This window comes from Onychomys torridus, chromosome 8 (genome assembly GCF_903995425.1).
Source record: "Onychomys torridus chromosome 8, mOncTor1.1, whole genome shotgun sequence".
Lineage (NCBI taxonomy): Eukaryota > Metazoa > Chordata > Mammalia > Rodentia > Cricetidae > Onychomys > Onychomys torridus.
The window spans coordinates 16,619,291-16,630,715 of NC_050450.1; the positions used below are offsets into that span (position 1 = coordinate 16,619,291).

General features: G+C 46.7%; 1 protein-coding gene across 1 annotated transcript; it reads right to left on the minus strand.

The window, feature by feature from the left end:
• Positions 1-995: 995 nt before the first annotated feature.
• Znf263 (zinc finger protein 263) lies at positions 996-8,294 on the minus strand. Its single transcript, XM_036197462.1, has 6 exons — positions 7,226-8,294; positions 6,077-6,257; positions 5,563-5,636; positions 5,165-5,288; positions 3,637-3,753; positions 996-3,191 (listed from the first exon to the last, which is right to left on the minus strand). Exons 1-6 carry the CDS (start codon positions 7,610-7,612, stop codon positions 2,026-2,028), a joined length of 2,049 nt encoding a protein of 682 aa, XP_036053355.1. The 5' UTR covers positions 7,613-8,294; the 3' UTR covers positions 996-2,025.
• Between the last annotated feature and the right edge of the window lie 3,131 nt (positions 8,295-11,425).

Consider the following 11,425-nt stretch of genomic DNA (forward strand, 5'->3'; position numbering starts at 1 on the left):
CCAAACACCCATACAAAGTTAAAGAAACTCTAGGCTCAGGAAACTCTGTTCCCATCTGACACTCACTGACTCACCAATCTTGACATGGGTGGAATCCTTTCTTTAGTCAGCCATTGGTATCTTATCTGGGGTGACAGACATTTGTTTACATCTGCCCAGGAAAAGGCACATAACACAACACCAGTTAGATCATGTAATCTCTGCACAGGTGATGTTATGGTGTGTGTGTGTGTGTGTGTGTGTGTGTGTGTGTGTGTGTGTGTGTGTAATAATCCCAGCAAGCTGCACGGTAGTAACTGCGTACCACTCCACCCAATTCATGGCAGTGGGAGCTTTATCAGGCCTGCCCTACTCCACAGGCCCAGGACCTACTACAGCAGATCCTTCATTAACCTCTAGTTAATCTACATTCATCTCCTCCCCTCCCCCACTTCATACTCCCACTGCCCACCTCCTATGGAAAAGGCCCACAAGATAAAGGGAGAGAAACGGGAAAATGGTATTTTAAAAGTTGGCCCAGAAAACCAAGCTTTTGCACACACTAATCTAAGACAAGAGCTGGGATAAGAATAAGGATTGCTTTGACAAACTGCTGCAAAAACTGTTCCATCACCCTGTCCTCCAAAAGAGCAGCCAGTTAGATAGCTTTCTCTGGGGATGATTGAGATGGCTTCCTGGCATCTGGTTTCCTTATCCTAGAGGGTTGGGATCTAAGATAAACACTATTATGACTCCTATCTCAAGCCTACCTTCTAGACATAATGTTTTACTTCCCAATAATTGTGCCTTTTAAAAAATCTCTGCATCATTAATGATCAATGGCTGTTGTATCAAGACCATGATTAGATTCCCTCCTGGGAACCAGTTTTGCAAAATAAAAACAACCTGTCTTTAAAAAGCCTGATCTATGAAGATCCAATGATGAAATCATTACTTTTGCATACTAACTTAAACTTAAAAAAAGCCTTCGCAGGAACACATCATCCTAAACAGACCTGCAAACATCTTTACTGCTATAAAAAGGGAGAGAATAATTTTGGCAGATCTTTCATCACCCTGGCCACCATTCACTAGCACACCCTGCTAGCACAGAACAGTCCAACCCAAGAAAGGCCTCCAGTACCTTGCTTCAACCAATCTATTGCTACTTTTCTTAGAACCTCCACAAGGAAAGAGCAGTTTGTCTGAAATGTATCAACACAAAGGCCCTCAATGAAACTCATACATACTCATGTTTCCTGGGAGACATTTATTATAAACCTTTCAAACATTTTCAACAGGGAAAGACATAATTCCTAATTTCTTTAGGATCTGTTTTTGTTTCTGAGGAATCATGGAACCTTCCAGAAACACGTCTTAGAGAGCTATGCACCATACCCATTTAATCTGTGACATGCTGGGCTCATCTGCAGATTCTATCTTATGACTTCCTATTTCTCTAGTTCCCTTTTTTTCTGAGGTCACCTTATATGCTAATGAGCACTCCTGCCAAACTACTTAGGAGTAGGTACTGTAGTGGCAGAATTAGACTGTCTGGGACTTCCCAGCCAGGGCTTTGCAAAAAGATGCAACTTAAAATCGGTCATGTTGACCTTCAACTGGTCTCCCAGGAGACCTAGCCCTTCTTCTTTGGTCTCAAGGGCCTCAGGAGCTCAAACTCTCCTGCTAAATGTCACAAATAAGGAGGGAATTGAAGTCACTTGTATTCCCCTAACTGTTGGAATACCAGCATCAGTTCAGCACCCAAACCAAACCTTAGTCAAAACAACAAAGAGGGTGGGTGTGCCCGAGGACAGGGTGAACTTCACAGATAAGTGGCCCTGAGCAGGTTACCTTAAAGAACTTGAATTCTTACTTCTGGAAACTTTAGTTTTAAGCTAGTTCTTCACCTCTGCACCTCCCTTAAAATAAGTTCCAATTTCTTTATATTAGTTACCAGCAAAACACACCACATGGACAGAGAATACCAGCTCTGGATAAGACAACTTTCTGCCAAAACTAGGACAAAAAGAAAGCCCGTTGTTTCTAGCCAGTGTGAGTTCCCTGATGACTTGTAAGGCGTGAGCTCCGAGCGAAGCTTTCTCCACATTCAGAACATTTATATGGTCTTTCTCCTGTATGGGTTCTCAGGTGGCGAATCCGGTTAGAACTGTGGGAGAAGCTGTCTCCACACTCATGACAGGTGTAGGGTTTTTCTCCTGTGTGAATTCTCTGGTGCCTGATTAAGTTGGATCTATGAGAGAAGTTTTCCCCACAAAGGGTACACTTATATGGTTTTTCTCCTGTGTGTGTTCTCTGGTGTCTGGTAAGGTGCATGCCCTGCCGGAAACTTTTCCCACAAGTTGAACATTCAAAGAGTTTCTTCTCCACTCTGTGGGCTCCATGGTTTGTAAGAAGGGGGGCACTGCCGTCCACTCCCTGTCCACACTCAGGGAGAGGGTCGAGTCTCTCTTTCTCATGGGTTCTTTCATGAATAACAAGATGTGAGCTTCGAGAGAAACTCTTTCCACACTCGATACACCGGTAGGGCCTCTCTCCAGTGTGGATCCTCTGGTGCCGCAGCAGGTTGGAGCTGTGAGCAAAGATCTCCCCACACTCAGGGCACTTGTAAGGCTTCTCCCCCGTGTGTGTCCTCTGGTGTCTGTGGAGGTTGGAGTTACAGGAGAAGCTTTTTCCACAAACACTGCACTGATAGGGCTTTTCACCCGTGTGGGTGCGCTGATGGCGGGTGAGGTGGGTATTTTGACTGAAGCATTTCCCACATTCAAGGCACTTATGGGCTTCCTCCCCAACATGTGTTCTATGCAGTGACAGAAAATGTGGGTGCCCACCAAAGACTTCCCCACACTCTACATCCATACACAGTTTTTCTGCTGCATGTATTCTCTGGTGCCTGATTACGTTTGAGTTATTAGAAAAATTCTTGCCACACAAGGGACACAGATGGAGCTTCTTGGGCTGTTCCTTTGGTTGGGCCAGTCCTCTACAGCTTGTGGTTCCCACTAACGACTCCTCTACTTTGTCCTCGGGGGGACATTCCCAGTGTCCTTCTTCTCTGTCATCAGCCCTTCCCTGCTCAGGACTCCAGGGCATCTCCCTTCTGGCCTGGCCAGGCATCAGTACCGGAGGATGGGTACTTTCAGGAGAAACAGACTCAACACTTCTTTCCGGGTTCTCAAACTTTTCTACCCCTAGGAAGAGAGAAAAAAACAAACCTCTAGATTATTTTACAGCAGGGGGAAAAAGAAATCTCTACATGCCTTTCATGGAAAGGCCCTGAAAACAGAGTTCTAGCTCAGTTTCCCACCCTGACCTTGTCCAGAAAGCATGCCAGAGAAGCACGTGGAAAAGAGACTCAAAGACTTGGAGCTTGGAGCTAAGACTAGTCTTGGAACTCCCTTCTGTAAGCCCCACACTGCTTTCTGACTAGCTTTTACCCTTCTGGTATGGACCAAGGCTGAGACTAGAGTGTCCCGAGTAAGTCCAAGAGTTAGAACCTCCTCAGATGTACAGCCCACATTCCTCACTTGCCTTGCTGAGTGTGCAGGAGACACTGCACTGGCCATGTACTCAGATCCCCAAATGTCACACACACCTTGGGATCCCTTTGAAGCCCTGTTTATCTATACGTCTCACCTGGAACTGGCTCTCTGGGGCTCCCGCCTCCCTTGCAGCTCAGCACATTAGGGTCCCACGGCTTCCCTCCTTGTTCCGCCTGGGTGCTTAAGACCTCCTGACCGGGAATGCAAGACTCTGTTCACAATGAAAGAAACATCACCACATTCTTCTACCACACAGAGAAAACAGTCTTGTTCCCTGTCAGCAGCAGAGAAACAAACTCGCCCTAATTCTAACATGTATTACTGGAGAAACACACCAAACCCTTCCTTGTAGTTATTCTATAGAAATAAGAAATTAGAAAAGACTATGGGTTTTTTAATACTTTCAAAGAACTTGAATTTTTTAAAATGAGAATATACAATTTGTAATTCAAGTAACTATAAAATGAACACAGGATGACCACTGCTTTGAGAATCAACTTACTTTAATGAAAGAGTGTTGCTACTTTTACTTAACTGTAAAACTCTAGAAAAAAACATGAAATCAACTGGAAAAGAACTCCAGCTCTTAGAAGACCATGAAATTAAGGTCTCAGTGAAGGAAGCAAAAGCGCTACAGTGCTGCACGACAGTTCTAATGAGCTGCACACAAACATGCAGGTGGATCAAAAGAACAGCAATGTGGCATCTTCCTGGTGTGGGCTTCAATATAACCAATCATACCAGACACACGGCCTTCGTTAGATTGCCTCCAACTTTTTCTTATGTGTGTGTATGCATGCGTGTGTGTGTGTGTGTGTGTGTGTGTGTGTGTGTGTGTGTGCGCGCGCTTTTTAGAGACAGGTGTAGCCTGGCTGTCCTGGAACTTACTCTGTAGACCAGGCTGGCCTCAAACTCAGAGATCCTCCTGCCTCTGCCTCCAGAGTGCTGGGATTAAAGGCGTGCGCCACCACTGCCTAGCACCTCCAACTTTTATCATGAGAATTGTCATATATACAAGCAAGCTGAGGAACTACGTAGTATTTACACATATCCACCTACATATCAGTTTATCTTATTTTACTAACATCATTTTTAACCTTTGTTCAAAACTTTAATGAATGTATTGTCTAGCCTACTTTGCATATACAGTGTTCAAAATTTACAAGTCCTCCTCCCTTCCTGGATTTGTACAGAGCTAATAAACTGGTATATTGGTGCCAGCACCCATGGATTTTCTGTCTTTGGTAAAAAGTCTAGATTTACCAATGAGCACAGAGGGCACACATGCAAGCAAGAATGCAGAGACTGAACATGGGTGGTGTGGCCTGTGGTCACATGGGTGGTGTGGCCTGTGGTCACTGGCTATGCTCTGTGTTGCTCTTGCAAGTTCTCCACAGCTCAGACTCTGCCTTTAACTCCAGCATCGGAAATGCGGCCTAAGGACGCCATTAAGTCTATCAACTGTGCCACTTGGCAGATGTTTAACTGACCATTGTAGGAGAAACTCTGTGTGTGGGGGTGTCTCTTGACAAAACTAAGGGCTCCTGTACAAAGGAATGTGTGTTCCAAGGAGCAGGACACTCGGTCGTAAATGCCATCATTCCAGGAAGAGCAGTTCTTACCTAGTGTGCCCACATTCTCATAACTATCTTGTACCATGTCCCTTGAGAGAGCTCTCTTACTAGGATCCTGATGGCCCCACTCCTGAGAGATATACATTGCCATGTCTTCCAAGTTCTCGGACAACTGCAAGAACACAAGATCTCCTTTAGCATGACATGTAACAGCAACAATTCAAGCTGAGTTATGGTTGAAGGGGTAAAACCAGGAGTACCAAGAACATACGTCACGGGGGAAAGAAGGGTCCCAGGCCTATATGTGATGGGTTGAAAAGGCAAGCTAAGGGCGATATCTGATCAGAAAGAAAAGATCCTCCTAGAGGCAGAGGGGCACCTCCCACCCCAAAAGGAGAGGAGAAAAGGAGGATTCTGGGGAGAGGCAATGAGAACTTCCACATCACCTGGGACCCAGTCATATCCTTATCTTCCATGTTCCCTTCAGGAGGAAAGAGAGAGAGCCAGGGAGCAGATAATGCTGAAGATGACAGAAATCATAATGAGAAACAGTGAATCTCGGCAACCCACAGATTATTACAACACAATATGCATTCCCCGACACCCAGTCTCAGTTTTCAGACTGACATTAAACAAAAGTAGCAAAAGTTCTAACAGAGGATCTGAAGTAATGGAACGGGCTTTGATCCCAGCAACAATGTTCTAACCACACACATCCCCACATCAATCATCCAACTATAAACTGCCAGTGCTGTACACCAAAGGGCTTTACTAAGAGACTACCCTTTCTTCCCACTTACCCCTCGCAGAACCCACACCACCAGCTGTAGGTTTTTCAGACATCTGAGAACCTTAACTTCAGAAATTTTTTTTCCTTGGTACCTGTACTACATTCTACTAGGGTCAGGGCAACCCCAAAGTCCCTCCTCCCTCCCACCTGCCCAGATAACTGCCCCTCACCCCTCTCCTTTACAGCCTGGGGGTCCCTTTGGGGGCTGGGGTCTAGCAGCTCCTGCAGCCTGGGGCCAGGGCTTCGCTCAGTCTCCATTGGCTCCAGCTTGAAGCTCGGTGACTCTCCTGCTGTCTCCAGTGGCAAAGGCTCCTCCAAAAGTACTTCTGCTCCCCGCCCTTGGTTTGTGACCTGGGAACCAACCCACATCACTCAGCATCACAACCGGGCTGACAGAAATGGAAATTAGTACAGGATTCTTAGGTCAAGCCTTCAACAGAGACCCACAGAGCATCCCTCGGTCTTCACCAAGAGGACAGTTAATGCTAAAGGCTTTTTAGATCGTATGAGGCAGAGAAAACAGGAGTGCAGGAACATGAAAAAGTGAGGGTCCACAGCCAGCGCACACCTCAGCATAACTCTTCTGATACGTCTCACTTCTGCTAGCTCGCTCGCTCTCTTCTCCTGGATGCTCCATTCACTACCAGATAAGGTAAACTTATCTGGCAGTGACCAGAAAGCCTCAGTGCTTAGCTGTTTTTGAAAGGTCAATGAACTGAGATCCAACTCTGCATCAGAGACTGTTGACTAAGGTATAGTGGGTATTAACCACTAAGTACAAGCCTGAGGTGGTGTACTATGCCTGTGGTAATCCCAAAACTAGAGAGATTGAAGCAGGAGGATTGCCTCGAGTTTAAGCTTGGGTTACATATGTAGAGCCAAGGGCGCTGGCACACGCCTGTAACTGAAGAACTCAGAGTTTGGGAAACTGAACCTAGAGGATCACCACTGGTCTGGAGCCGAGCTGAGCTACACGGTGAGTCACAGTCAATCTGGGCTACATAAGACCCTGTCACAAAATAAACAAACGCAAGCAGTGGCGTCCAAATTTGACATACTGTTCTCCCGACCCTGGAAACTGTCCCCAGACAGCACTTTGGCATCTTCATTTTACCAACAGAAAAACAGGACCAAAGAGATTAAGTAGTCTGCCCAAAGTCACAAAGCTAGTACTAACGACAGCACTAACTACTGGTCACTAACTACTGGTCATATGGGCAATGTCTATTCAGGGCAATCAAGTGGATTTGACTACAAAACTAGGCTAGCACAATGTCCCAGTCTTCCGGGCCAAACCACGGATAAAACAGCTCTGTCACCTGTTGCCTCAGTTTCCCAAGTTCTCTCTGCATACGCTCCACAAGGGTTACTGCTTCTTCGCCACTCTCTGGGCGCAACTCCTGCACCCTGCTCTGAATCTCTTGGGGAAGGATAGTCAAGAACTGCTCCAGCACCAATAGCTCCAGTATCTGCTCCTTGGTGCGCAACTCCGGCCGTAGCCACCCATGGCAAAGCTCCTGAAGCTGGCTAAGGGCCTCTCGGGGACCAGAGGCCTCTTGAAAGCGGAACCGTCGAAAACGCAGGTGGGAGGCCTCCGGGCTGGAGTCTGGGTCCGGCGGGGGTACCTCGTGGCTCCAGGTGCTGTCCTCCTCCAGTTTCACTATCAGGAGCCCTTCCGGCTCCTGGGAGCCCGGACCAGCAGCCATGCTCAATGCCCCCAGAGTGCCTAGGTCCCGAAACCAGCTACGTCCGCCTCCAAAGACGCCCTAAGTTCCGTCCAACAGTAGAGCACGACCGCAGTAGCCGAGTGGGCCGGGGCTCCAAATCCCGCCGGAAGAACCCAGTTCCAAGTCCGGGAAACAGCCCTGCAGCGTCTCCAGTCCCCACCTGACCGGCTTCTCGGGCCCGCACAGAACTTAGCCCTCAGCGTCCGCGGCGGAAGTTTCAGCGCGCGAGTTAGGCGTCATAAGCCAACGGCCGCTCGTCGGGACGGACTTCCGATTTACGTTTTGCTTACTCTGTCTCCCTTTGGGTCGGGTCTCGCCACGTACTCACTGCCGACTCACGACACTGGAAAATTTGCATTAAAGAGCGGGAGGAGACTGGCCATGTGTTGATGAGAGGCGGGACTACCAAGTGGGCGTGGCAGCCAGGTGGAAAGCCGCAGGCGTGGGAGTCCCTGGGCAAGTGTGGCCAGGGCATGACCTAGGTCAGACATTTCTAGGAGATGTGCCAAAAATTTGCCAAAAGGTACATTCCTGAGCCACGCTTGAACTAGAATCCAGCTGCGTAAGAGTGTCTTGTTGGGGCTCAGCAATATCCGTTGTTAACAACTCACAAAGAAAACCTCTCTGAAGGCCGATCCCAACACCCCGGAGAACTACAACCTGCAGGGGAAACCAGTGCACTGCGCTCATCCGCTCGAGCTGCGCGGTGACTGCCGGGAAATGTAGTTCCTGGCACGCCCTTCTTCCTGCGCCTGCGTTGTGGATCAAGCGTCCCAAAGCCGTCTTGAGTTCCACCTACTACAGTAAACCATATGAGGTTCCTATCCTTAATCCTCCCTTTGAGCAGCAGTTCCCTAGTCCTCCAACTTTAGGGGCTGGTCGACCCAGAGGAACTCGCTGGGTATGATTTGTTCTCTCTCCATTCTCCCAGCTCAGGTCTATGGCTGTGAGAGTGAAAAACACCAGGAGGACTCCCTTCTCTTTTGAAGAGAGAACTGCCCAGGCCTGAAACTGGAGCGTGCCTGTGACAGTTCATGGAGTCCGCAGATCCTAGGAGTGTGTCGCGAAAACCAGTAATCGCTTATTGAACACATGTTGACATGAAATAGGACCTTCACTATATTGTATGAAGGAGGCTCTATTTTAAGTTCTGTGATTGCGGCATTGAGTGTCAGTTAATAACTAAGTCTCTTGCCCAAGATCACACAGCTAATCTTACTGCAAAAGCTTAGGCTGAGGAAATAAAAATGGTTTGTTTTGGATGACTGTGTAGAGTCCTGAGTATTTCCTAGTTTTATCACAGGTACAAAGGTCCGCAGGCTGTCATGGCAAATGCTTACCCAGACGCTAACTAGCACATGGGCAGATATAGATTCATTCAGAAAAACTTCGTAAAGCTTGTGAGGTTGAGCTAGAGATGGCTCAGCGGTTAAGAGAACGTAACCTTTTCCAGGGGACCTAGGTTCTGTTCCCAGCAATCACGTGGTGGCTCACAACCTTTTGTAGTTTTAGTTCCAGGGGATCTGACACCCTCTTCAGGCCTTCAAGGGCTCTGGTGCATGCCAGGCATATATATACGTCTTTGCAGCCCAAACTGAAGGATTAATGACCTAAAAGCTTCAGACAAGAAAGCTGACTTGGCTGATAACACCTGTGAGATGTTAGGATTCAGGGAGCTTCTGTTAAGATCAACTACCAACCTCCGGTGTTTACTATAAGCCCCTCCCAGAGTGGCCAGGCCCCTCCCCCGAGGGCCTCCAACTGCCAGGTTCCACCCACAGACTATTAACTGCCCTAATGGCTGTACCCTGCTCCCACCCTACAGAGTAAAAACCCAAGCTCTGGACTTAAAATCCCACCAATCCCACCCTGGAAGGCTTCACTTTGAAAAGTTCCAACTCTCTCCTCAAGAAACTATACAAGTCCTGCCTTCAGCTCAGTTCTCAGCTGTTTCTCACGCGAGCAGACGCAGCCACCCTCGTTTTTTCCCTCCCAATAAATCTCTTGTGTGAGGTTTGTTGTGCAGTGTGACTTTGGAGTATTCCTTGGCTCCCCACTGCCCACGATGCCTTTCCATCCAGACTGTTATGCTTACATTTACCACTTTTAAGACTGCGGGCAAACTGACCTGCAGATGCAATCTTCCATCCTCAAAGTTCCTTTTCCCGCCCTATAAAACTCCCAAACCCATTCTACTTCCGAGTGGCTGGTCTCCCTTTCTTTATTTCTGCACTGCCTCAGTCAATCCTGGTCTTACAAAAACATTCAAACACACAAAAAATAATTTTTTTTTTTTTAAAGAAAGACATGTGAAGTCAAGTGACCTCCTATTATCATTTTCATATTTTAGGTATTTCCATTTCAAGGGACTATAGATTCTATAGTCCTTTTCTTCCTAGCATTTACTATGTGATCTCAGACAATTTATCTACTCTCACTAAGATAATAAACATCCATTTTCTCTCCTGTTCTGGAGTAATATTGTACCACCGGCTGGCATGGGTGAAGATTAAACAATAGTACTAGTCGATACACGATTCACAGAGCAATGCTTTGCACACAGTGTGGGCTTGAGTCAGGACCAAAATATGGGAAATGGAGGAGCCATAAGAAGCGGAGAAGTTCTCACATCAGGATCTGGCTGGAAGTCAGGAAATTTAACACAACTGATAAAAATAAAACTAAAATATTTACAGAAGGTGGCTGTGGTAGCACATGCCTATACTCAGGAACCTGAATCAGGGAATCAGACATTCAGCCTGAGCTATGTAAGATCTTGTCTAAAAAGAAATATATAGCATCATACATTTTATAGTTATTTTTAAAGCTTTGCTTAATCTTTAAATACTACTGTAAATTATATCCTTTGAGCAATATAACTTAGAAAATCACAAAATCACATATAGCTCTTGTCAAAACACTGTACAATTCTCACGAGATACACCCATGTCTTGGATGCATATTGTCTTTTTTTTCAATTCTTCATACGAAAGATTAAAAGAGATGTTATTGTCCACGTTACACCTGGACACAACTGAGAACAGAATAGTCCTGAATGCAGTAGCAATTGGTCTGTTTGGGATATCAGCTCAGCAGGTCTCCCAGAGGTGGCATCAGTAATCACGCAGTGCTGGACCTTCCAGAGCCACTGAGACAGCCCGTGCTGTCAGTAGCATGCTGTCCAACAGTTTGGGCCAACACCATCATTTCTTTTTTCTTTCTTTCTTTCTTTCTTTTCTTTTCTTTTTTTAAGATGTATTTATTTATTATGTATACAGCATGTATGACCAGAAGAGGGCACCAGACCTTATTACAGATGGTTGTGAGCCACCATGTGGTTGCTGGGAATTGAACTCAGGACCTCTGGAAGAGCAGCTGGTGCTCTTCACCTGTGAGCCACCTCTCCAGCCCATCATTTCTTACTCAGCTCTTTGAGCAGGAAGCCCTCCTTCTTTCTTCTCCTGTAGCTCATAGACGCACAAGCCAGTTTGGTCTGTCTGTCTGTCTGTCTCCTCTTTTGCTTCACCCTTCACAGTCACTTCTTTCTCCACTTTGCTTTCATGGCACAGGAGTTTCAAAGAGGGTCGTGGTGCAAGGCCAAGAAAACTATTGTCATATTTATAGGGAGTGAATGTATATTGCTTGACGTGGCCGTGTCAGGGATCCCAGTGCCTCAGACTAATGGGAGTAGTAAAGGCATCCCGAGATCCAAATGCGAACGTTGACAGTGTGTAGAAAATCTACTATAGCTTCCTCCACCCCACACGAGATGTTTAAAGACAGCATCCCTAC

Excerpts from the sequence above, each read along its gene's own strand:
- Znf263 (XM_036197462.1), bottom strand. The coding sequence starts at position 7,612 with ATGGCTGCTGGTCCGGGCTCCCAGGAGCCGGAAGGGCTCCTGATAGTG. Across the intron at positions 6,258-7,225 it reads TTGGGAAACTGAGGCAACAG|GTCACAAACCAAGGGCGGGG; the intron begins GTGACAGAGCTG and ends GTTGGTTCCCAG. Across the intron at positions 5,289-5,562 it reads AGGATATGACTGGGTCCCAG|TTGTCCGAGAACTTGGAAGA; the intron begins GTGATGTGGAAG and ends GTGTTCTTGCAG.